Source organism: Tachysurus fulvidraco, chromosome 2 (genome assembly GCF_022655615.1).
Source record: "Tachysurus fulvidraco isolate hzauxx_2018 chromosome 2, HZAU_PFXX_2.0, whole genome shotgun sequence".
In the NCBI taxonomy this organism is placed as follows: Eukaryota; Metazoa; Chordata; class Actinopteri; order Siluriformes; family Bagridae; genus Tachysurus; species Tachysurus fulvidraco.
The window spans coordinates 36,986,227-37,012,648 of record NC_062519.1 but is presented as its reverse complement, the minus strand read 5'-3'; the positions used below and the strand labels follow the sequence as shown (position 1 = coordinate 37,012,648).

The 26,422-nt window shown below is 38.8% G+C and overlaps 2 protein-coding genes and 2 long non-coding RNA genes across 7 annotated transcripts; 2 read left to right on the top strand and 2 right to left on the bottom strand.

The window, feature by feature from the left end:
• The first annotated feature begins 155 nt into the window (after positions 1-155).
• Positions 156-1,063, top strand: LOC125139436. Its single transcript, XR_007138492.1, has 3 exons — positions 156-293; positions 348-365; positions 845-1,063. It is a non-coding gene; the product is annotated as an uncharacterized LOC125139436 (long non-coding RNA).
• On the bottom strand, positions 723-26,368 carry LOC113646659. 3 transcript variants are annotated; one of them, XM_047803480.1, is made up of 18 exons: positions 26,289-26,368; positions 6,963-7,069; positions 6,710-6,848; positions 6,465-6,527; positions 6,198-6,309; positions 5,980-6,082; positions 5,797-5,899; positions 5,534-5,674; positions 5,273-5,444; positions 4,704-4,798; positions 3,558-3,608; positions 2,967-3,345; positions 2,699-2,875; positions 2,438-2,547; positions 1,892-1,931; positions 1,667-1,761; positions 1,122-1,172; positions 723-918 (listed from the first exon to the last, which is right to left on the bottom strand). In XM_047803480.1, the coding sequence occupies exons 2-18, from the start codon at positions 7,055-7,057 to the stop codon at positions 823-825; spliced, it is 2,022 nt and encodes a 673-aa protein (XP_047659436.1). In that variant the 5' UTR covers positions 7,058-7,069; positions 26,289-26,368; the 3' UTR covers positions 723-822. The 3 variants fall into 3 exon arrangements, with proteins under 3 accessions (XP_047659436.1, XP_047659439.1, XP_047659432.1); XM_047803483.1 differs by lacking the exon at positions 26,289-26,368 and adding an exon at positions 7,434-7,670 and having other exon boundaries at positions 6,710-6,845; XM_047803476.1 differs by lacking the exon at positions 26,289-26,368 and adding an exon at positions 7,434-7,587.
• On the top strand, positions 19,046-19,938 carry LOC125139437. The gene is made up of 3 exons (XR_007138493.1): positions 19,046-19,169; positions 19,224-19,241; positions 19,720-19,938. It is a non-coding gene; the product is annotated as an uncharacterized LOC125139437 (long non-coding RNA).
• On the bottom strand, positions 19,543-26,422 carry LOC125139434 (fibroblast growth factor receptor-like). 2 transcript variants are annotated; one of them, XM_047803485.1, is made up of 18 exons: positions 26,289-26,422; positions 25,830-25,924; positions 25,563-25,701; positions 25,318-25,380; positions 25,050-25,161; positions 24,832-24,934; positions 24,649-24,751; positions 24,386-24,526; positions 24,125-24,296; positions 23,556-23,650; positions 22,430-22,480; positions 21,839-22,217; positions 21,572-21,748; positions 21,310-21,419; positions 20,764-20,803; positions 20,541-20,635; positions 19,997-20,047; positions 19,543-19,793 (listed from the first exon to the last, which is right to left on the bottom strand). In XM_047803485.1, the coding sequence occupies exons 2-18, from the start codon at positions 25,910-25,912 to the stop codon at positions 19,698-19,700; spliced, it is 2,010 nt and encodes a 669-aa protein (XP_047659441.1). In that variant the 5' UTR covers positions 25,913-25,924; positions 26,289-26,422; the 3' UTR covers positions 19,543-19,697. The 2 variants fall into 2 exon arrangements, with proteins under 2 accessions (XP_047659441.1, XP_047659444.1); XM_047803488.1 differs by having other exon boundaries at positions 25,563-25,698.

The following is a 26,422-nucleotide window of genomic DNA, read 5'->3' as shown; positions in this document are numbered from 1 at the left end:
TTGGGGGGTTGTTATTATTTGTGGGGTCCAGCCATCCTTCTAGATTTGACTCAGTGTAACATTATCGTAAGCTATGTTTAATGATGTTTGTGTTAAGCACATACTCTGTGCTTATTCTGCCCTGATGATGAACTCACTTCAAATGAATTCTGTTTTTATTTGTTTTTAATTTGTATGCAGGATCACAGCTGAAGCGACTCCACTCAACACATCCTCAAGATCCTTGTGGTCCATGGTGCTGATGGAGAGGATCCTGTGGATGTATCCAGCCTTCTTTAAGGCAAAGAGACCTTGTAAGGATGTGGCCGTACTGTTAAAGCTTGCATGCTGCTAATGGGGCTGACCAGCTCCAACTACAACATTAAGTGAGAAAATATCCTTTCATATAGCTCTTCCCCATCAAATTGTGTGTCAAATTGTATATGGTTAATGTACACATTTGTTGTTCCAAACATTTGGAGGTTTTACCAGGTAGCTATACAAAAGATAGTGAATCATTACTTTTTAATGTAGGCAAAATAAACAGTTTAATTTTTGTGTGTGTATGTGCTTTGTAATAAAAGTAGATTACGTTCATAGAGAAAGTGTTTACATTTATTTGGTAACATTTATGAAAAAAGAAAATCTACATAATTGTAAATGTCACATAGAAAAAAAATATAATACATGTCCTTAAATAAAATACTAGACATATAAGATTGACTTTATAATATTTATAATATTTTATCATTTTTTCTGTCTGTAAAAAAACATTTGACAACAATTGACTTTGTCAGTGAGAGATGTTTTCTCACTACTGTGGAATCAATAGTAACGCTGGTGTTATTTCTGGACATCCGTGCAGGGACGTGGTCGCTCCAGGACCGAGATGTAGCAGTTGGACATCTCAAACCAATCAAGGCTGCGTGTCTCTCCAAACTGAAATACCAACAGATACAGTTAGCCCTCAATTGGAATCAATTCTTCTAAACTACTGGAATATGGATGATATAATGGTAATGATTCAGATAGGTTTTGGAATATTTTAGCAGAACCAAATCATCTGGTTCATCAGATGGATGATAATTGAACTCTATGACTTTTCTGCAATTTAAGAAACTTAGAAGTAGAAGTTTACTTACAATGGTGATGAAGTCATTGTCCGGACTTTTTCTCACGTATTTAATCGCAACCTGCACATATATACAAAACATTTATATTGTTATTGTAAAACATGAAAAAAGAACAAATCATAATTTGTACACAGTTGCGATCAGAAATAAACAGAAACTTTTCACATTGGGGAATAAGGTATCGGACTCGCTTAGCCTTGTACTCAAATTTTACCAACATTTTGCTACAAGTCTGACTTTGCAGACGACTGGCAACAACTAATACAATTTATTCATGTTGACAGGACACACAAATGGATTAAGCAATTGATGAAGATTAAACAATCAAATGAATTGCAGTGGTTTCAATGACATTGTTCAGTTAGTAAACTGTTTCCTAAAAAATGTGATTTTTTCATTCTGCTGTTTTTCTTTGCCCCAGACAATCAGGCAAGTGCTATTATTTAACCCTGTGATTGTACCACAGGGACATAGATAATATTTAATGCTTTATGATTCCTGCATTCTGATGCTTAGTGTAAATTAACTGTAGATGTCGTGTGCAGTTAAATGACCTGCTTGCCATCCGCATTACGATATCCTGCACAGACTGTCCCGTAGCCTCCTTCACCCAACATATCTCCAGGAGTGTACAGTGACTCAAACACCTCTGTTAAACACACAGACAATAATTCAAATCAAGCTGAAATAAGAAAATGCACAGTAACTTTTTACAGAGTTATACGTTCACTAGGAACACATTACAGCTACATTTCTGTAAATGCTAGATTTTAACATACCCCATGGTGTAATTTGGCTCTCCAGAAGAGGAAGCTGGTCCTAGACAAAGAAAATAGCATTGTACATGTACATAATAAATAATAAAAAGTGTGATAAATATGATTAGTATAAAATAGTATCATATTGGATGTGCCTAATATTTGACTGCATGCAATGCAAGCACTTGATTACTAACAGATGACAGAAATTAATTAAATATATACAGCCTTCACTTTATTATAGATACTGCAAAAAGGTCTACAATTATTCAATTAACGAGTTCTACATATTTGTTAGTATTATTTTGAGCTTATTATTTATATAGCTGCAGATTTCTTTGTGTTAATGGGTTTTAATTTTTACTCAGATTATTTCCTTGAAAACTATTTCATAATAGATAAAAACTGAATTTTTATTTTTAATCTCTATGTAATTGTATTTGTGTAATCTAATATAATTAATGCACAGCAATCTCTGTTACAGAGCAGTACAAGTCATGTGATCTGGACTATTATAGCATGTTTTCACTCGATATATTCAGGTCTATTTTCTTCTCACTGTCTCACCTTGACTTCCTTCTGAGGTTCCTCAAACCATTCGTGGCTGAGGATTTCCTCGAACGTGGGACGAACGTAAGGATGTCTGTGTAGACACCACAAGATCAGATCTCGGCAACCTGTGTGTAGTGATGAGAGAGATCTTTAGTTAGAAATTGTAGATAAACGATTTTAGTTCTGAAAATCAGTCGATATGATTCATTTATAGTGTAAAGCAGGTTTTCCAGCGTTACTATACATGTCTAAACTTGATGGGTTTGATTTTCTCACCTCGAGACAAGCCGGAAGCGATTCGCATGTTCCGGTCAATGATGTCATCCTCACAACTGAAGGGCAGGTGTCCACACACCATGTCAAACAGAACAACTCCCAGGCTCCAGATGGTAGCAGGAACACCCAAATATAGTTCCTCACATAACCACTCAGGTGGGCAGTACGCCCAAGTTCCTGTGTAAAAAAGAGAGTAGGGAGCACCATCAGCAACATGACAAAAATGGTTCTTTGCTGCATTTCTATCCAATACCTGTTACATGCTTACCTGCAAAACATTTGTAGGGGGTGTCCTGCAGCAAACACCCACAGCCAAAGTCTATCAGCTTTAGCTCCAGCGTTTCTGTGTTGATGAGAATATTCTCTGCCTTGATGTCACGGTGCAGGACACCATGCTCATTGCAATGGCGAGCAGCCTGTACCAACTGACGCATGATTTGTTTCACCAGTGTTTCTGACAGTCGACAATTGTGACCATTCAGGAATTGACGGAGGTCTGTGCAGGGGCTGGGTCTCTCCAAAACCAAGATGTAGCTGTCTGACGTGTCGAACCACTCGAACAGCTCCAACACTTTCTCACATCGAGATGGCTTGGACACCATTTCCATCAGTGCAACCTCCAGAGGAAGGCTGTGTGTCTCTCCAGGCTTAAAATATGAACAGATACACAGCATGAGTGTACCGTGATTACCCCTAAATTATAGCAAATAGAAACGTTACGGTAGAAAGGCTTGGATTAGAACTGACTCAGGTGTCTATTATGGATCATTCATTATTATGTTACCAGAAACAATCAATTTACACATAATTCTATACATAATTCTGTGCAAATATCTAAGAAAGAAATTAAGTTACTTACAATGGTGATGAAAACGTCATTCGTCGTCTTGCCCACATGTTTAATGGCAACCTGTTCACATATACAATATATAATTACATTTTTATAAAGAACCTTAAAAAGACATATGGGTAGTTGACGTGACATGGCTTTTTCACTGTCACAGAAGATAAAACAATTTATTTCACATTTTCATAATTTAGAATACTGTAAATGGTTAAACATTTTCTTGTTTTATATGAATTTGTTGTTTTAATACCCAAGTTAGTTAGTTTTTTTAGAACTTTGAGCCAAATCTCAAAATTGTCCTATGGTGTGACGGTAGACAACATTATTTCATAAATATTACATTTTATAAATAAAGAAAATAATGTTTAAAAATCTTAATGAACACTCCTGGCATAATTGTGCAAGTGTCTATTTCACTAAGTGGCCATCACTTTTCATATACATACATTTGTAGGAATTTCATAAAGTTTGTCACAGAAAAAAATGTCCTTTGGTGTTATGCAAAAACCTAATTTTAATTTGGGCAATATCATGGACAACTACATTTAATTGAAAGACCCCACTCAAGGTCATGTGACTGAAGACCCCTATGAAAACCATGAGAAGTGCACATGGTAAGTATTTCGCTCAGAATTGTTTAAATATTTAACTATGTTTTAAGACCACTGAAGTTAAGTTTTTTGTCCTTTGGTGTGACACCATTCATCTATTCATGGTGAAAATGATTCTAATTAGTACTTTCATGTAAAATAAATATCACTTTAAGAAAATAATGTTTTAATAATGTGAACAATTCTATCTCAAGTATTTATTTTATGTTATTTAATATAATTTCTTAGTACTTTTTAAATGTCACACCATAGGACACATTTACAGTATTGTTGAGTGAAAAAGTGAAAAAAATATGTGGTCATTGACAAAATGAGTGACCAGTATTTTCTGAAAATTTTTTCTGACTATTTTCTGAAAATTTCATACTCCACAAATATTTCTGAAATTTTCATACTTCACAAATATATATATTTTTTTCTTAAAAAGTTATGCTTTCCAAAAAAGTACTTTTTCTTGGTCATTTGTCAACTACCCATATACAGTCCACAAGTTGTGATGCATTGTGTTGATTAGTGTAAATTGGCTGTAGACGTGCAGTCCTGTTACCTGTTTACCGTCTGCCTTACGGACTCCTGCACGGACACTCCCGTAGCCTCCTTTACCCAGCAGCTCTCCAGTAGTGTACTGGGACTCAAACACCTCTGTTAAACAAATACACAAGCATTCAGTAACAAATAAGAAGTGTGTTGCCATGTCAATGTCCCAGAGTTCGGTAAGATACCTTATAAATGAGTACCTGCAAAAACACATTTTATACATCCAGTCTTATCAAGAGAACTCTTAAATAACAAATTTACAACTTTCACATTTAAACTTGCAAACATTGCATAATTACTGTCTCTTAACCTTTCAGAGGTTTTGAAAAATCAATCTGAACTAATCTTTTCAGCTCTGATCCCTTCTGTCTTTTACCCAAAAACTAATGTAGGTTTTATGTAAACATGACCATATTAGATTCAAACTTTTTAATAAACCATTAGATGGTGCAAGTATATAAAACTATTAGACTATTTTAACATATTAAAGATCTGACAGATTTGTGCTCCAAATCATTACTGTACATTCCTTTCTGTTTGATTCTTAAGGGTTTTGGTCCAAATGGTAGATGAACATACCCCAGGTTTTATCATGGCATTCCTCACGTGGACGCTGGAGATTGAACACCACACTATACATTAGGCTACCTTCTGGGGTCATCGGCATAAACACTTTATCTGCGTACAGTTGACGAAGATTTAGCAGCCACTCTGGTTCTTTTCCCTTCCCTTGGTGTAGCGTCTCTGAAAGCTACAAGGCAATCAGGGGAAGAAAACTGGCTAAATATTTTGCATATAATAACTTGGAACTACTTCACAAATATTGATAATTCTATTTACCGCAATGGTCAGTTTCATCGTGGTCTTTGAGATTTCTTGTGGAAAGGAAGCAATTGCTGTAGCGATGGTCTGGCAGTACTCAAAGGCTTGGTCGAAAAGGCCAAACTCAAATAGCCTGATGGCGTGATAGGACTTGAAGCTCTACGATAGACAGACAGAGTTATTCTTTCTTTGTAAAAAGGTTCTTGCTTAAATTTGTACACTATAAAAAGAATATAACAAAATTGTAAGAAATATTAAGAAATAAAAAGAGAAAGTCCAACCTGGAAGTTTGGCTGAGCGAACCCTGTGGTCAGCCAACATACGTATTCGTATACCTCAGTTTTTTCAATCGCTTCCCTCATGGCTGATTGGCTGATTCCCAGTCTGCACAACGATAAAGGTTTTTCAATAGCAAGTCAAAAATTAATCATACACACTCTCTCACACAAGCACACACCCAATACCTGTCACAGCCAATGAGCTCGAAGCTGGATCTCTCTAAAATCTGCAGCTCCTCCATTGCAACTATGTAACACAGCTGTGCAGCATGGGTCAGTCCTTTGGAGTCTGCAGATGAAAGACCAAACATACATGTAAGGATTTGGGTTCATGGAACAGTCCAGTGTTTACGACATAATTACAACATGTGAAGTTAATAAAATATTGTTACTGTCGTCCATACCAAGGTCCTGTCCCATTTGAATCACATCATTCAGTATCTGGTCTTTTGGGTTGTCAGAGCATAAAAGTTTCGCCAGCGGAAGACACCAGCTATCTTGATTGTTAACCCCTAGCTGAAACAGGAATTGGCACATTAGTGAGCGAAATATAAAGCAAAAACAATGACAGTATAAAAAACTGACAGATAGTGATGCTGATGTATTAATAAACAAAGGTATAACTAATATCGTTACAAGACTTCAAAAATAAATATAAAAAAAAATTATACCAGTTTCTTCAGAAGTCTGTAGTTCTTAAACAGGAGCACAGCGACTTCAGCCAGCAGTGTGTTCTGTAGAAGAAACATCTTTAACTTCCATACCTACTCTAGGTACAGTATAATTATTCATTCATGTGCTTACAATTCAGACCAATTTTGAGTTTTTGCAGATAAAATCTCTTGCTGCTTTCATCATGAATAATTTTGATTAAACCACAATGGTCAGTTTAGACACAAGCAAATAAAACAATTACTCCATTTTGGTTGCAACGCAGCTCCATAAGCTTCCAGAAGAAATACGCTTCCTTTTGGTTGGGTTCCTCCACATGCTGTAGGCACTCCTGGGATTTTCTCTCGATAAACTGCATCACATCCTCCTTCTGGGTCTTACTGCTGTAATAGATGGATATGGATTACTGAACATAGACTTTGACCACCTTATGACGTGTGTGTGTGTGTGTGTGTGTGTGTGTATGTAAATATCTGAGAGGAGAAAAAAGGACTCACCTCATCAGAGGGCCAGGAAAAGAGATGTTTTCCCCTTCAGGCAGGTAGTTGCCTCTATCCTCTGGTGCCAAACGTTCCAGAGAAGTTATTCTCATTTTTGATGTAAACTGTGGAATAAATATATTTGTTTGTTGATTTATTTGCTGTTTTTATATGGTTAATGTTGTGTTTAAATTATTTTGTCCGCCTCTGGACAAATCCATCAGCCTCGTAGACGATATTCACTTGTGATTTGCATAAATCTGAGACTTTTTCAGCTTTTTTCCCTTCTCCTCTGCACATGATATGCACCAGTGTCCATAATAAATACATATGAGGCGGAACCAAAAAGCGAAACGAGCCGGATTGTCTTTGTGGATTTTACTCAAGAGTACATTGTCATTTAGGATGAGAAAACCTTTAGGACTAATGTAATATCATTGTATTTCTACTTTTCTACTCATTTTCCTGTAGGTTTTACTGACTTCTTACCTTAGCGGACGGAGTTTCGATGATCACTTTCTCTGCTCAAGTCGCGCTTTGAGTTGATGCTCAGATAACTTCTTCTTCTATCATTTTCAAATAATAACATCAGCGTTACTATAGATACCACAGTAGCGCCAAAACATCTGTCTCTGACGTCACTGACGTCACGTTTTAAAAGTAAATATCCCAGTGAACTGAGCATAACCCAGACCGTATTAATGCACACACGTAAAGTAAAGTAAAATTCAAAGTAAAATTCATTATGTACACACATTTTTACTAATCAGTGGCGTGCAGTGGGGTTTCAGTCAGGGCTTTCAGTAAGCATGTAAACCACATACATACTGTAACACTCTGTTACAGCTAACGCAGCCATGTGCAAATAATGCGCATATTCGGCTGCACATACAGGCACTCAGCAACATGACAGCTGATCAACAATTAGCCTAAAACAGTATGCTAGGTAAGAGTGGGTTGAATTCAGACTAAATCCCTGCATGTATGTAATCCCTCATAGTGTCCCATTCACAATGTCTTTTTTGACAAAGCGTTCAATAACGTCATCGTGCAGTTGTCCTTTTTGCTTCAGCTGATTGAATAATTCTTTCTCAATAGAGAGACAGGCCAAAGAAGACAGCACTGATTGTCCAGTTGTGCTCCTTGTGTAGGTTTTACTCCATTTGAGAGCCGAAAACGAGCGTTGCACAGAGGCTGCAGACACTGGTATTGTTAGGATCAGGCATGTGAGTGTGTAAAGTTCTGTCATACTGTCTGCAAGGCCTGTCGTCCTCAGAAAATTCAGGAGATCGCTTACACTTTTACCGCGAAAGTTTGACATGCTATACATGACTTTGAGCTGAGCTTTGAGCCTGTACAGGTCAAACTGTGCACCGTATAGTTCTCCATCCTGAGCTCTGCGTCTGGAAATGTCTGTCCACACTGTCAAAGCCACAATCATTCCATGTCCCTTTACTCGTATTAAAAAGTAAACACGGCCAACAAAATAACTTCTTGTGCTGGGTGCTAGCTGTTAGCCACTCATAGCGCTCATAATTGCAATCTTTAAAATGGCGCACAAAACCTTTGCCGTCCTTTGTTATTGAATCCAGTTTGGGTGTAGGTCTTTCTTTCTCAACTATTTCACTTTCGTCTGCAAAAGTGTACCTTGAAAAAGGCGTTTTAAGATGTCAGCGTTTTAAGATGACAGCAGTTGTCATTTTCTTTGAAATTCACCATAGATATCTACACTGTCGCCTTGAGTACTGCAGTTCATTGGAACGAATGCGTCAATAGAGCCGCCATCTTGGAACGGGGACCCCCCTCCTCTTTAATGCATCAGCGTCGATGTAGGCAAAGGTCTAAAGGAAATAAAAGCACCATAAATCGTCATGAATGCGATTTTCTATTTTTTTTTGTTCGTTCCAACGATCAGACACTTATTTATCATTGAGTCCTGAGAAAAATTAAGATTTTGATATTAAGATAATCTACTTTTTCAAAATATAATGCATAGTGCTAGTAGGTCTACGTTTATTAGTTGCAGAGTATGAACCTTAGCGACATGGTGTTGTCTCAACTTATGAAAGGTACAGACAACCAGTGAAATTAAGCTAAAGTTAAGCTAGGTGTAGATATTTATGGAAATAAACGAAACTGAATTTCACGTTCATACGCTGGAAATGTCCGACAGACGTTAGGGGTAGCGCTGGGCACGTCGCTATACCCAGAGGACGTGCTGTCAATAAACGTCAAAATTTGATTGGTTGATTTTTCTGTCACTAATGCTTGTAACAAATCAGATGTGTTGTCCTTCAACCAAAGCCTATAGCAATATCTGTAGAGCTGGTCCAAGCTGTGTAAGCTGACTTTTTGAGGATACTCCAGTTCAACCTTAACAAAACTAACGAATTTTGCAATTTTGATTAAAAAATTAAAAAAATATTTTTATAGGGCCAGCAGAGAAAGCCCTGCTGGTCCTGACGGCCCACCACTGACCCACACTCACCCCAGCCATTTACAGATAAGACTGGACACCCTGGTGTAAAAGACTGTCAGAGATGCACTACTGCAGGCTGAACTGCAGAGTCTATACTAATGTTAAATTCATCACATCACTATGCCACCTAGTGGCTAATTTATGCTGTTAAAACAGCACAATGTTGTAACATGTTATAAACAGACAGTACTTTAAGTTCATGGTCAAACTCACACTTTTGTGACATTTGATGAATTGCTAAATGTTTGCTATATAAGCATCAACTTATGGAGAAAAGGCATTTTTGTAGTGCAGTCAATTTACTGTCTAGTGCATAGTAAACAAGTATAACAGTAAACAACATAAAGCCCCAGTTCTGCTATAAGTCCATACAACAAACCATATTGTATTCCTAGTATCTAGTACTACTATTCTAAAACATGGAAGTCTCATACACAACTTGTTAGCTAAAAAATATTAATCGGATATCAGGTGATTTATTATACATCAAAAATTTCATAGCATCTAAAAACTCTTACAGGAGTACATCCTCATCACAGCATTCTTTATCATAATCATTTTGAAAATAAATTATATTTCCATGTTCCAGTTTAACATGTCTTAAATAAGAGTTTTTCCAGAGGGATATCGAGCAGTTACAGAAGCAGAAGAAGAAATATTGAACTAATATTTATGGAAATTGCCTTGTGGTCGTTTAGGGGAGTAACAAGTATTTCAACTGACACATTCTCTTTTAAGAAGCTCACAGAGATTAACCAGAAATGTTATTATGATGATTATAAATGATTTTTTTTTTCATTTAGTTTGACCCCATTGTTCTAATTTCGTAGTTTTAAAGTTCATATGTGGTCATTGTGCCAGGGTGCAAGTTTTTTCTAATTAGTTTTCTTTTAAGTGGAACTACAATATCTTTGGTGTAGTAATCAAGTTCTATAGTGTCAGATAGTGCTCCAATCATGGATGATAATTCTGGGAGACTTAATAAATCTCTCGGCAGTAGCAAACGTAAATGGCAAATTTGCCACGTCACTATATTTAATCTGTATTTATATTTAATCATCAATATATTTAATCTGAGGTTTAGAATGAGACCAAGAGTGTGACATCCTTTATTAGTGGGTATTATTACATTCTGGTTAAGCCCTACTAAATCTAAGATCTAAACAACTGCTGTTTTCAGAGGGTCTTCTAACTTATCAAGTCTCCCACAATTTATGCTTTGTCTAAAGAAAAAAAAGTAGGTTTGAAATGAAATCGGCAAATTCCAATCCAATGAGCCATCAGACATCAGCGAGCAATCAGACACCTAGACAAGCCTTACAGCTTCTGGAGCAGAGTCATTTGGAGTAATGAGACCAAGAGGATTCAACGGCCTACGGTGACAAGACATCCCCACTGTAAAGCATGGTGGATCTCTCATGTTTTCAAATTTAAATTTATTTATATAGCACTTTTAACAATGGACATTGTTACAGCTTTACAGGACATAAACATCAAACAAAAAGTTAAAATAAAGATTAATATAACTGTAGTGAGTCCGTCTGTGTTTTCTTTTTTGTCTGTCTGCTGCCTTGCCCTGTTAATTGTTTGCTCTGCCCACTCATTGCTTATCATGGACACTAATTGCATTCCATCTCTTCCCCAGGTGTTTTGTCTTTGTTTCTGATTGTCTCTGCTTTGTGATTGGTTCCTGTTTACTACATTTACTCTGTCTGTTCACTTCCCTGGTGTTGGTCGTTTTTGGTGTTTGGTGTATGCTGTTCTCTGCTCCCTGTTCTCTGCTCCCTGTTCTCTGCTCCCTGTTCTCTGCTCCCTGTTCTCTGCTCCCTGTTCTCTGCTCCCTGTTCTCTGCTCCCTGTTCTCTGCTCCCTGTTCTCTGCTCCCTGTTCTCTGCTCCCTGTTCTCTGCTCCCTGTTCTCTGCTCCCTGTTCTCTGCTCCCTGTTCTCTGCTCAGTGTTATGACCTGTTTTGCCTGCCTGTTTCTGTTTTGTTCCGTGTTCTGCCTTGTGTTGCCTGCCTGTTCATCTGTGTTTTGTTCATTAAGCAGAAAACTGCATTTGGATCCCCACTCGCCTTTTGTCTCACCGTGTCACAGATCCAGCAGAAATCCTGTGTTGTCTATGTCAGGAGGACTCCCCGGTCGAGGAATATACGGAGGTTTTCGTGGACCTGTGCAATCAGGTCAACTTTGACGAGAAGGCTCTCAAAGCCATTTTCAAGCACGGACTTAAGGACATCCTACGATACTTGATGCCGTCTACCCGAGAGATGAAATCATTCTCAGAGTTTGTCAACTTGGCGTTGCTCCTGGGCGGGTCCACACTAAGCTTGAGCAGTGTAGAGACGGAAGCCGGCCGTAAATATTTTTTTGGGGGGGGGCAGCAAGCATCGGGGTCCGTGGGCTACAGAGTGGAATCGGCCACGGACGCCCGAATGCCCCACAGTGCCTCCGTCCAGGCCAGTCCCGTGCACACCCGTGATTGAGCCAGTTATCATGGCTACCGTACCGGCGAGCTCGGCTGAGGTCCGTGCTAACCGGCTGGTCTCCAAACTGGCGGATACCCCGATAAGGTCGGCTCGGGCGGCCGGCATCCCTAAGCCGCCAGCTGGACCAGCCAGGTCGCCGGAACCAGCCGGATCGACGGAACCTGCTGAACCGACTGGGTCGCCGGGAACCGACTGGGTCGACGGAACCTGCTGAACCGACTGGGTCGATGGAACCTGCCGAACTGCCCGGGTCGAGGGAACCGACCGGGTCGACGGAACCTACCGAACCGACCGGGTCGACGGAACCTGCCGAACCGACCGGGTCGACTGAACCAGCCGAGCCGACGGAACCGGCCGAATCGGCCGGGTCGACCGAAATGACTGAGTCGGAGAGCGCAGTCGACATCGTGACACCCAAACTGCCTGAACTCTCTGCCTGGCCTGAACCTATGTCCATAGCACCACCCTGGCTGCCAACTCCGTTATAGTCTCTGGCTCCGCCTCCAGCACCAGCCTGGTCTCCGGTCCTACTCTGGTCTCTGGCTCCGCCTCCTGCACCACCCTGGTTTCCGGTCCTGCTCTGGTCCCTGGCTCCACAAGTAAATACGATGTCAAGAATTAAAGTGTAGACTCAAGATAACTCGGAATTGAATAAAAAATACTCAGCCAGGCATATAAATTGGAAGATGCGAGAGCTTCCTGTGTGCAGCTTGCTTCCTGTGTGCAGCTTGCTTCCCAATCCTAATCCTATGCTCTAATACATGCACATTATCATCTAGTGCTTGCTAAGATTATGAACAGCAGTTATAATCACACCCTCTAGTGTTACCTAAATGAGGATGGGTTGGCTCGCTCCCACCCTGCTCTCCTCCATGTCCTTTCTCATCTTTTAGAAGCAAGTGATATACAATAAATAAATAAATAAACAGGTTAAATAGTCCGCTTCTAGCCGGCTAGCACAACTAGCCTGTTAGCTCGGCTACCGCTACTACAATCTGTTGTACTTGCTCTGTAACATCATGTCGGTTACGTCTCTGCCTTTGAGCGCAGTTGAGGACGCATTGGAGCTGCACTCGGTAGAACTCCAGCTGGTTGCTGTGGAGAAGCAGGCCGAGCTGCGGGAGCGGAAAGCCGAGCTGGAAGCTCCCCGGTCGGTCGCTCACCTGTCTCAGGTAAACTCCCAGGATGTTATTACCACTCCCTCCACCTCTACCCCGCGTGTATCTCTGTCCAGGCCAAACACACCGATGAAGTGGCCTGCCCAGGAGCTGTTCACTCCGGCGCCAGGACACCGCAGGCCCTGGGTGCAGCAGCGGAGGACGCGTGCCGGTCCCCGGCCGAGGACCTCTCCCCCTCCACCACCGCCGGTCTTCGAGATCCCCACACGGAACCGCTTTGCCCCCCTTCGCAAGACGGACTGCGACAATGTGATCATCGGAGACTCCATCGTCCACCACGTCCGTGCTACGGTGGCTAAAGGTAAGGCTCGCACTCACTGCTTACCTGGTGCTCGTGTTCTTGATGTCTCTGCACAGGTACCTAGAGTCGTGAGCAGAAACACCAGAGCTGTGGTTCTTCATGTCGGCTCGAATGACACCAGCCTGAGGCAGTCGGAGATCCTGAAGAGGGACTTCAACACCCTGGTGGAGACAGGTTCGCAGCACAGTGCCCACGACGAGGATCATCGTGTCTGGACCGCTTCCAACGTACCAGCGAGGAATTGAAAGGTTCAGTAGACTTTTTGCTTTAAATGAATGGTTACAGTCATGGTGTCAGGCTCAGAAACTACTCTTTATCGATAATTGGAATGTTTTCTGGGAGCGTCCTAGGCTATTCCGTGTTGACGGCCTGCACCCCAGCAGAGTTGGAGCGGAGATCCTCTCGGACCACATCTCCAGGGCGCTGAACACCATACGACTAGTAAACTACTCTTTAAATTCAAATCTCAATAGCCATCCTTCACCTCAGCAAATTGACACAGAAAATGCACGCATAGCTCACCCCATAGAAACTGTGTCTGTTCCCCGAGCAGTGAGATCCAGTCTGTTCCCCGAGCAGTGAGAAAAAGTAAATACACGAGAAGTTCTCGAAATAATCTTACTGTAATTAGACCAGAAAAATGCCAAAGAAAAACAGTTCTTAAGGTTTGGACTTCTGAACATTAGATCGCTTGCACCCAAAGCACTTATTGTAAATGAAATGATCTTAGATAATAGCCTTACTGCACTCTGCCTCACCGAAACTTGGATTAAACCAAATGAATACATCAGTCTAAATGAGTCTACACCATCAGGATATATCTATAAGCACGAGCCTCGTCTGACTGGTCGTGGAGGTGGTGTCGCCACTATCCTTAGTGATTACCTCACTGTTACCCAGAGAACACAGCATAGATTTAGTTCTTTTGAAGTGCTCGTCTTTAATGTTACACTATCGCACATGCACACGAAGAAATCCCTGATGTCTCTTGCTCTAGCGACCGTGTACAGACCCCCAGGGCCCTACACAGTTTTTCTTAGAGATTTCACAGATTTTCTCTCAGACCTATTGGTTAACTTTGACAAAGCATGAATTGTACGAGACTTTAACATTCATGTTGACGACACAAACGACGCTTTAGGACTCACATTTATGGACTTACTAAACTCACTTGGGCTCAAACAAAACATCACTAGTGCAACTCATCGACGTAACCACACACTAGATTTAATAATATCACACAGAATAGAAGTCACTGATATAGATATCATACCTCAAAGTGATGACATCACAGACCATTACCTCATAATGTACTCACTACCTATAGAACAGACTAACTGTGTCTCACCACGTTATCGACTCGGTAGAACCATTACTCCGACCACCAAAGACAGATTCACAAATAACCTGCCTGATCTGTCCGGACTTCTTACTGTACCCTCAAACTCAAACGACCTACTGTAGATGCAATGACTAAAAGCATAGACGCTATATTCACTAGCACATTAGACACTGTTGCCCCAGTCAGATTACAGAAGGTTAGAGATAAAACACTTGCACCATGGTATAATAGTCATACTCACACCCTCAAGAGGGAGACCCGTAACCTCGAACGGAAATGGAGAAAAACTAAGAATTGCGTATAAGGACAGTATGTCCAGCTACAGACAGGCTCTAAAAGCTGCTAGGGCTGAGCACCTGAGCAAACTCATAGAAAATAACCAGAACAATCCCAGGTTTTTATTTAGCACAGTGGCTAGTTTAACAAAAAATCAGAAATCTGAACACACTATTCCATCACATTTCAGTAGTGAGGACTTTATGAGATTCTTCACTGATAAAATCGAAAGTATCAGGAATAAAATAGGTGACGCTCAACATATGAGAGCAACCAGTGACACAATCTCACCTAAGGCTTTACACAGATTTACAAGTACAGGACAGGGTTAGGGTTAAGGTTAGTTAGATAAACTTATTACTACAGCTAAATCAACAACATGTTCACTAGACCCCATCCCAACTAAACTACTGAAAGAAGTGTTACAGTACATAAAGCTGGTGAGCCTCCTCTTCTTAATATCATTAACTCCTCGTTATTTTTAGGTTACGTCCCGAAGTCTTTTAAGTTGACAGTTATTAGGCCACTCATCAAAAAACCTAACTAAGATCCTAATGAACTATCAAATTACAGACCTATCTCACACCTTCCGTTTATGTCTAAAATACTTGAAAAGGTTGTGTCTGTTCAACTGAGCTCCTTCTTACAGGAGAGCAACATCCTTGAAGAGTTTCAGTCAGGCTTCAGGCTCCATCATAGCACAGAAACTGCACTTGTTAAAGTTACAAACGACTTGTTCTTAGCTTCGGACCAAAACTGTATGTCACTATTAGTTCTACTTGACCTTAGTGCTGCATTTGACACTATAGACCACAACATTCTTCTAGATCGCTTACAAAATTACACAGGTATTTATGGTCAGGCTTTAAGCTGGTTTAGATCCTACCTGTCTGACCGATACCATTTTGTAGAATTAAATGGTGAATCCTCCAGTTTACTACCAGTTAATTATGGGGTCCCTCAAGGATCAGTTCTAGGACCTCTGCTTTTCTCTATATACATGCTTCCATTAGGGAACATTATTAGAAGACATGGGATTAGTTTCCATTGTTATGCTGATGACACACAGATATCTCATCAAAACCAGATGAAATAGCCACAGTGTCCAAATTAACTCAGTGCCTTAGAGAGATAAAAGACTGGATGAGCTGCAACTTTCTATTGTTAAACTCCGATAAGACAGAAATACTACTCATAGGTCCAAAAACCAATGCACAGAAACTCTCACAACTTAACTCCCATTTAGAGGGATGTACTGTTACTAGTAGCTCGACAGTGAAAGACCTTGGTGTTATATTAGACAGCAACTTGTCTTTTAAAAATCATATCGCTCATACTACCAAAACAGCCTTCTTCCACCTTAGAAACATTGCCAAGCTGAGAAACATCCTGTCTGTATCTGATGCTGAGAAGCTAGTTCATGCGTTCATAACCTCTAGACTGGACTATTGTAATGCATTACTAGGTGGTTGTCCTGCATCTTTAATAAATAGGTTACAGTTAGTCCAAAATGCAGCTGCCAGAGTTCTCACTAGGACAAGAAAGTATGACCATATAACCCCAATTTTATCATCTCTACACTGACTATCTGTTAAGTTTAGAATTGACTACAAAATGCTTCTATTTACGTACAAGGCTCTTAATGGTTTAGCTCCCATGTATCTAACTAGTCTTCTAACACGTTACAATCCTTCACGCTCTCTGAGATCACAAAACTCAGGACTTCTGGTAGTTCCCAGAATATCTAAGTCTACTAAAGGTGGTAGAGCGTTTTCTTATTTAGCTCCCAAACTTTGGAATAGTCTTCCTGATAGTGTTCGGGGCGCAGACACACTCTCCCAGTTTAAACGTAGATGAAAAACTCATCTCTTTAGTCAGGCGTACACATAATACATCCCATAATATCATGCACCAGTACATCAGACCGGCACGTTTTTATGAACAGCAGATGTGTTAATCCCTTTCCACTGCTTCTCTCTTTGTACCTATCCCGAGGCATCCAGACACTGTACCAGCTCCCAACGTCCTCTGTGGGACGAAGCCTTTGGACGTCCACTGAGCCGAGGCCGACTCTAAGAATCCTGAGACATCTCCAGTTAGACTCTGTGGTACTCAGGAGATCAAAAGTCCTTGAACCTCACACCAATACAGCATTTAACTGACTGTATATTACAATCACACCCCCAGTGTCACCCATATGAGGATGGGTTCCACCTTGGTCCAGTTCCTCTCAAGGTTTCTTCCTTTACCAATTTAAGGGAGTTTTTCCATGCCCCTGCTGCCTGAGTCACCTCAGACTTGCTCATAGGGGAATAAATACATACACACTGTGAACTATATACAACTAATAATAATCTAGAATTTTTATTCTGTTAATTCTTATTTCTTTTATTATTTGTTAATTCCTTTATCATTAATTATGTCTACCTTCTGCTCTGTGTTTATGTTCTGTAAAGCTGCTTTGTGACAATGTCTATTGTAAAAAGCGCTATACAAATAAACTTGAATTGAATTGAATTGAATTGAATTGAGGATTATGGGAGTATTATTTGTATGCCTGAATAGAGAGAGGTTTTTAACCTACATTTACTGGGAAGGTGTGTCTGAGTCCCAGGAAAGCTATTCCAAAGTTTAGTAGCTAAATACAAAAACACACTACCATCTTTAGTAGATTTTGATATTCTGGGAACTACCAGAAGTCCTGAGATTTGTGATCTCAGAGAGAGTGAAGGATTGTGTAGTGTGTTAGAAGACTGGTTAGATAAATGGGAACAACCATTTAGAGCCTTGAACGTAAGTAGCAGCAGTTTTTAATCAATTCAAAATTTAAAAGGTAGCCAATATAAAGACGATAAAATTGGTGTTTTATGATCATTTATGAACATTGTCCTGGTAAGAACTCTGGCAACTGCATTTTGAACTAACTAATGGTAGCTATTTATTGAAGATGCAGGACAACCACCTAGTAATGCATTCCAAAGTCCAGTCTGAAAATCATTAATGCATGAACTAGCTTCTCAGCACCAGATTAAGATAGGATGTTTCTTAGCTTAGCAATATTTCTGAGGTGGAAGAAGGCTGTTTTAGTAATATGGGAGATATGATTTTCAAAAGAAAAATTGCTGTCTAATATAACACCCAGGTCTTGCATTGTTGAGCTAATAGTTAAAGTACATCCCTCCAAATGGAAGTTGAGCTTCTGTGTACCGGTTTTTGGACCGATAAGTAGTATTTCTGCCTTGTTAATATTTAACAACAGAAAATGACAGGTCATTCAACCTTTTATCTCTTGAATATACTCAGTTAATTTAGACAATTTAGATATTTCATCTGGATTTGGTAAGATATATAACTGGGTATCGTCAGGAACCTAATCCCATGCCTTCTAAAGATGTTTCCTAAGGGAAACATGTATATTGACAAAAGCAGAGGTCCTAGAACTGATTCTCCATTTAAATTTACAAAATGGTATCGATCAGACAGGTAGAATCTAAACCATCAGCATGTTTTTGAGATTTGTTACACCTATCAAAATCAGAATGACTTTTTTTCCTAGATATTTGACAAGAAAACATTTAATGTTTTCGATGTTCTATTGTGAATGTATGAGATTTGCAAATGATTGCATTCTGTTTTTTTTACATTTTAATCAGAGTGTCAATTGTTTTTGGAACTGCTTTGTACATTGTAAATGGCAATAAAATATTCTATCACCTGGAAGAACAAATTAAATGATTCAAATGAAATACATTAACAAAAAAAAAAAAAAAATTGGGGGTTACAAAGCCATAGGGGTTACAGCATTGAAAATGTGCAGAGAGACACAATTTATGGCTGAAACCAACATTAATTCCAGGATGGTGGGGGGGTTGGGGGGTTGTTATTATTTGTGGGGTCCAGCCATCCTTCTAGATTTGACTCAGTGTAACATTATCGTAAGCTATGTTTAATGATGTTTGTGTTAAGCACATACTCTGTGCTTATTCTGCCCTGATGATGAACTCACTTCAAATGAATTCTGTTTTTATTTGTTTTTAATTTGTATGCAGGATCACAGCTGAAGCGACTCCACTCAACACATCCTCAAGATCCTTGTGGTCCATGGTGCTGATGGAGAGGATCCTGTGGATGTATCCAGCCTTCTTTAAGGCAAAGAGACCTTGTAAGGATGTGGCCGTACTGTTAAAGCTTGCATGCTGCTAATGGGGCTGACCAGCTCCAACTACAACATTAAGTGAGAAAATATCCTTTCATATAGCTCTTCCCCATCAAATTGTGTGTCAAATTGTATATGGTTAATGTACACATTTGTTGTTCCAAACATTTGGAGGTTTTACCAGGTAGCTATACAAAAGATAGTGAATCATTACTTTTTAATGTAGGCAAAATAAACAGTTTAATTTTTGTGTGTGTATGTGCTTTGTAATAAAAGTAGATTACGTTCATAGAGAAAGTGTTTACATTTATTTGGTAACATTTATGAAAAAAGAAAATCTACATAATTGTAAATGTCACATAGAAAAAAATATAATACATGTCCTTAAATAAAATACTAGACATATAAGATTGACTTTATAATATTTATAATATTTTATCATTTTTTCTGTCTGTAAAAAAACATTTGACAACAATTGACTTTGTCAGTGAGAGATGTTTTGGTGCTACTGTGGAATCAATAGTAACGCTGGTGTTATTTCTGGACATCCGTGCAGGGACGTGGTCGCTCCAGGACCGAGATGTAGCAGTTGGACATCTCAAACCAATCAAGGCTGCGTGTCTCTCCAAACTGAAATACCAACAGATACAGTTAGCCCTCAATTGGAATCAATTCTTCTAAACTACTGGAATATGGATGATATAATGGTAATGATTCAGATAGGTTTTGGAATATTTTAGCAGAACCAAATCATCTGGTTCATCAGATGGATGATAATTGAACTCTATGACTTTTCTGCAATTTAAGAAACTTAGAAGTAGAAGTTTACTTACAATGGTGATGAAGTCATTGTCCGGACTTTTTCTCACGTATTTAATTGCAACCTGCACATATATACAAAACATTTATATTGTTATTGTAAAACATGAAAAAAGAACAAATCATAATTTGTACACAGTTGCGATCAGAAATAAACAGAAACTTTTCACATTGGGGAATAAGGTATCGGACTCGCTTAGCCTTGTACTCAAATTTTACCAACATTTTGCTACAAGTCTGACTTTGCAGACGACTGGCAACAACTGATACAATTTATTCATGTTGACCGGACACACAAATGGATTAAGCAATTGATGAAGGTTAAACAATCAAATGAATTGCAGTGGTTTCAATGACATTGTTCAGTTAGTAAACTGTTTCCTAAAAAATATGATTTTTCATTCTGCTGTTTTTCTTTGCCCCAGACAATCAGGCAAGTGCTATTATTTAACCCTGTGATTGTACCGCAGGGACATAGATAATATTTAATGCTTTATGATTCCTGCATTCTGATGCTTAGTGTAAATTAACTGTAGATGTCGTGTGCAGTTAAATGACCTGCTTGCCATCCGCATTGCGATATCCTGCACAGACTGTCCCGTAGCCTCCTTCACCCAACATATCTCCAGGAGTGTACAGTGACTCAAACACCTCTGTTAAACAGACAGACAATAATTTAAATCAAGCTGAAATAAGAAAATGCACAGTAACTTTTTACTGTTATACGTTCACTAGGAACACATTATAGCCACATTTCTGTAAATGCTAGATTTTAACATACCCCATGGTGTAATTTGGCTCTCCAGAAGAGGAAGCTGGTCCTAGACAAAGAAAATAGCATTGTACATGTACATAATAAATAATAAAAAGTGTGATAAATATGATTAGTATAAAATAGTATCATATTGGATGTGCCTAATATTTGACTGCATGCAATGCAAGCACTTGATTACTAACAGATGACAGAAATTAATTAAATATATACAGCCTTCACTTTATTATAGATACTGCAAAAAGGTCTACAATTATTCAATTAACAAGTTCTACATATTTGTTAGTATTACTTTGAGCTTATTATTTATATAGCTGCAGATTTCTTTGTGTTAATGGGTTTTAATTTTTACTCAGATTATTTCCTTGAAAACTATTTCAAAATAGATAAAAACTGAATTTTTATTTTTAATCTCTGTGTAATTGTATTTGTGTAATCTAATATAATTAATGCACAGCAATCTCTGTTACAGAGCAGTACAAGTCATGTGATCTGGACTATTATAGCATGTTTTCACTCGATATATTCAGGTCTATTTTCTTCTCACTGTCTCACCTTGACTTTCTTCTGAGGTTCCTCAAACCATTCGTGGCTGAGGATTTCCTCGAACGTGGGACGAACGTAAGGATGTCTGTGTAGACACCACAAGATCAGATCTCGGCAACCTGTGTGTAGTGATGAGAGAGATCTTTAGTTAGAAATTGTAGATAAACGATTTTAATTCTGAAAATCAGTCGATATGATTCATTTATAGTGTAAAGCAGGTTTTCCAGCGTTACTATACATGTCTAAACTTGATGGGTTTTGATTTTCTCACCTCGAGACAAGCCGGGAGCGATTCGCATGTTCCGGTCAATGATGTCATCCTCACAACTGAAGGGCAGGTGTCCACACACCATGTCAAACAGAACAACTCCCAGGCTCCAGATGGTAGCAGGAACACCCAAATATAGTTCCTCACATAACCACTCAGGTGGGCAGTACGCCCAAGTTCCTGTGTAAAAAAGAGAGTAGGAGCACCATCAGCAACATGACAAAAATGGTTCTTTGCTGCATTTCTATCCAATACCTGTTACATGCTTACCTGCAAAACATTTGTAGGGGGTGTCCTGCAGCAAACACCCACAGCCAAAGTCTATCAGCTTTAGCTCCAGCGTTTCTGTGTTGATGAGAATATTCTCTGCCTTGATGTCACGGTGCAGGACACCATGCTCATTGCAATGGCGAGCAGCCTGTACCAACTGACGCATGATTTGTTTCACCAGTGTTTCTGACAGTCGACAATTGTGACCATTCAGGAATTGACGGAGGTCTGTGCAGGGGCTGGGTCTCTCCAAAACCAAGATGTAGCTGTCTGACGTGTCGAACCACTCGAACAGCTCCAACACTTTCTCACATCGAGATGGCTTGGACACCATTTCCATCAGTGCAACCTCCAGAGGAAGGCTGTGTGTCTCTCCAGGCTTAAAATATGAACAGATACACAGCATGAGTGTACCGTGATTACCCCTAAATTATAGCAAATAGAAACGTTACGGTAGAAAGGCTTGGATTAGAACTGACTCAGGTGTCTATTATGGATCATTCATTATTATGTTACCAGAAACAATCAATTTACACATAATTCTATACATAATTCTGTGCAAATATCTAAGAAAGAAATTAAGTTACTTACAATGGTGATGAAAACGTCATTCGTCGTCTTGCCCACATGTTTAATGGCAACCTGTTCACATATACAATATATAATTACATTTTTATAAAGAACCTTAAAAAGACATATGGGTAGTTGACGTGACATGGCTTTTTCACTGTCACAGAAGATAAAACAATTTATTTCACATTTTCATAATTTAGAATACTGTAAATGGTTAAACATTTTCTTGTTTTATATGAATTTGTTGTTTTAATACCCAAGTTAGTTAGTTTTTTTTAGAACTTTGAGCCAAATCTCAAAATTGTCCTATGGTGTGACGGTAGACAACATTATTTCATAAATATTACATTTTATAAATAAAGAAAATAATGTTTAAAAATCTTAATGAACACTCCTGGCATAATTGTGCAAGTGTCTATTTCACTAAGTGGCCATCACTTTTCATATACATACATTTGTAGGAATTTCATAAAGTTTGTCACAGAAAAAAATGTCCTTTGGTGTTATGCAAAAACCTAATTTTAATTTGGGCAATATCATGGACAACTACATTTAATTGAAAGACCCCACTCAAGGTCATGTGACTGAAGACCCCTATGAAAACCATGAGAAGTGCACATGGTAAGTATTTCACTCAGAATTGTTTAAATATTTAACTATGTTTTAAGACCACTGAAGTTAAGTTTTTTGTCCTTTGGTGTGACACCATTCATCTATTCATGGTGAAAATGATTCTAATTAGTACTTTCATGTAAAATAAATATCACTTTAAGAAAATAATGTTTTAATAATGTGAACAATTCTATCTCAAGTATTTATTTTATGTTATTTAATATAATTTCTTAGTACTTTTTAAATGTCACACCATAGGACACATTTACAGTATTGTTGAGTGAAAAAGTGAAAAAAATATGTGGTCATTGACAAAATGAGTGACCAGTACTATTTTCTGAAAATTTCATACTCCACAAATATTTCTGAAATTTTCATACTTCACAAATATATATATTTTTTTCTTAAAAAGTTATGCTTTCCAAAAAAGTACTTTTTCTTGGTCATTTGTCAACTACCCATATACAGTCCACAAGTTGTGATGCATTGTGTTGATTAGTGTAAATTGGCTGTAGACGTGCAGTCCTGTTACCTGTTTACCGTCTGCCTTACGGACTCCTGCACGGACACTCCCGTAGCCTCCTTTACCCAGCAGCTCTCCAGTAGTGTACTGGGACTCAAACACCTCTGTTAAACAAATACACAAGCATTCAGTAACAAATAAGAAGTGTGTTGCCATGTCAATGTCCCAGAGTTCGGTAAGATACCTTATAAATGAGTACCTGCAAAAACACATTTTATACATCCAGTCTTATCAAGAGAACTCTTAAATAACAAATTTACAACTTTCACATTTAAACTTGCAAACATTGCATAATTACTGTCTCTTAACCTTTCAGAGGTTTTGAAAAATCAATCTGAACTAATCTTTTCAGCTCTGATCCCTTCTGTCTTTTACCCAAAAACTAATGTAGGTTTTATGTAAACATGACCATATTAGATTCAAACTTTTTAATAAACCATTAGATGGTGCAAGTATATAAAACTATTAGACTATTTTAACATATTAAAGATCTGACAGATTTGTGCTCCAAATCATTACTGTACATTCCTTTCTGTTTGATTCTTAAGGGTTTTGGTCCAAATGGTAGATGAACATACCCCAGGTTTTATCATGGCGTTCCTCACGTGGACGCTGGAGATTGAACACCACACTATACATTAGGCTACCTTCTGGGGTCATCGGCATAAACACTTTATCTGCGTACAGTTGACGAAGATTTAGCAGCCACTCTGGTTCTTTTCCCTTCCCTTGGTGTAGCGTCTCTGAAAGCTACAAGGCAATCAGGGGAAGAAAACTGGCTAAATATTTTGCATATAATAACTTGGAACTACTTCACAAATATTGATAATTCTATTTACCGCAATGGTCAGTTTCATTGTGGTCTTTGAGATTTCTTGTGGAAAGGAAGCGATTGCTGTAGCGATGGTCTTGCAGTACTCAAAGGCTTGGTCGAAAAGGCCAAACTCAAATAGCCTGATGGCGTGATAGGACTTGAAGCTCTACGATAGACAGACAGAGTTATTCTTTCTTTGTAAAAAGGTTCTTGCTTAAATTTGTACACTATAAAAAGAATATAACAAAATTGTAAGAAATATTAAGAAATAAAAAGAGAAAGTCCAACCTGGAAGTTTGGCTGGGCGAACCCTGTGGTCAGCCAACATACGTATTCGTATACCTCAGTTTTTTCAATCGCTTCCCTCATGGCTGATTGGCTGATTCCCAGTCTGCACAACGACAAAGGTTTTTCAATAGCAAGTCAAAAATTAATCATACACACTCTCTCACACAAGCACACACCCAATACCTGTCACAGCCAATGAGCTCGAAGCTGGATCTCTCTAAAATCTGCAGCTCCTCCATTGCAACTATGTAACACAGCTGTGCAGCATGGGTCAGTCCTTTGGAGTCTGCAGATGAAAGACCAAACATACATGTAAGGATTTGGGTTCATGGAACAGTCCAGTGTTTACGACATAATTACAACATGTGAAGTTAATAAAATAGTGTTACTGTCGTCCATACCAAGGTCCTGTCCCATTTGAATCACATCATTCAGTATCTGGTCTTCTGGGTTGTCAGAGCATAAAAGTTTCGCCAGCGGAAGACACCAGCTATCTTGATTGTTAACCCCTAGCTGAAACAGGAATTGGCACATTAGTGAGCGAAATATAAAGCAAAAACAATGACAGTATAAAAAACTGACAGATAGTGATGCTGATGTATTAATAAACAAAGGTATAACTAATATCGTTACAAGACTTCAAAAATAAATATAAAAAAAAAATTATACCAGTTTCTTCTGAAGTCTGTAGTTCTTAAACAGGAGCACAGCGACTTCAGCCAGCAGTGTGTTCTGTAGAAGAAACATCTTTAACTTCCATACCTACTCTAGGTACAGTATAATTATTCATTCATGTGCTTACAATTCAGACCAATTTTGAGTTTTTGCAGATAAATTCTCTTGCTGCTTTTATCATGAATAATTTTGATTAAACCACAATGGTCAGTTTAGACACAAGCAAATAAAACACTTACTCCATTTTGGTTGCAACGCAGCTCCATAAGCTTCCAGAAGAAATACGCTTCCTTTTGGTTGGGTTCCTCCACATGCTGTAGGCACTCCTGGGATTTTCTCTCGATAAACCGCATCACATCCTCCTTCTGGGTCTTACTGCTGTAATAGATGGATATGGATTACTGAACATAGACTTTGACCACCTTATGACATGTGTGTGTGTGTGTGTGTGTGTGTGTGTGTGTGTGTGTGTGTGTGTGAATCTGAGAGGAGAAAAAAGGACTCACCTCATCAGAGGGCCAGGAAAAGAGATGTTTTCCAGGTAGTTGCCTCTATCTGGTGCCAAACGTTCCAGAGAAGTTATTCTCATTTTTGATGTAAACTGTGGAATAAATATATTTGTTTGTTGATTTATTTGCTGTTTTTATATGGTTAATGTTGTGTTTAAATTATTTTGTCCGCCTCTGGACAAATCCATCAGCCTCGTAGACGATATTCACTTGTGATTTGCATAAATCTGAGACTTTTTCAGCTTTTTTCCCTTCTCCTCTGCACATGATATGCACCAGTGTCCATAATAAATACATATGAGGCGGAACCAAAAAGCGAAACGAGCCGGATTGTCTTTGTGGATTTTAGTCAAGAGTAAATTGTCATTTAGGATGAGAAAACCTTTAGGACTAATGTAATATCATTGTATTTCTACTTTTCTACTCATTTTCCTGAAGGTTTTACTGACTTCTTACCTTAGCGGACGGAGTTTCGATGATCACTTTCTCTGCTCAAGTCGCGTTTTGAGTTGATGCTCAGATAACTTCTTCTTCTATCATTTTCAAATAATAACATCAGCGTTACTATAGATACCACAGTAGCGCCAAAA

Bases quoted from the DNA above. Each gene is read 5' to 3' on its own strand.
- LOC113646659 (XM_047803480.1), bottom strand. From the start codon at position 7,057: ATGAGAATAACTTCTCTGGAACGTTTGGCACCAGAGGATAGAGGCAAC. The intron at 6,849-6,962 runs GTGAGTCCTTTT...CATCTATTACAG, and splicing joins TTTCCTGGCCCTCTGATGAG to CAGTAAGACCCAGAAGGAGG. The intron at 1,173-1,666 runs GTCATTTAACTG...ATATATGTGCAG, and splicing joins GTAATGCGGATGGCAAGCAG to GTTGCGATTAAATACGTGAG.
- LOC125139434 (XM_047803485.1), bottom strand. From the start codon at position 25,912: ATGAGAATAACTTCTCTGGAACGTTTGGCACCAGATAGAGGCAACTAC. The intron at 24,297-24,385 runs GTAAATAGAATT...ATTGCCTTGTAG, and splicing joins CAATGAAACTGACCATTGCG to CTTTCAGAGACGCTACACCA. The intron at 20,804-21,309 runs GTGAGACAGTGA...TTCTTTGTCTAG, and splicing joins AACCTCAGAAGAAAGTCAAG to GACCAGCTTCCTCTTCTGGA.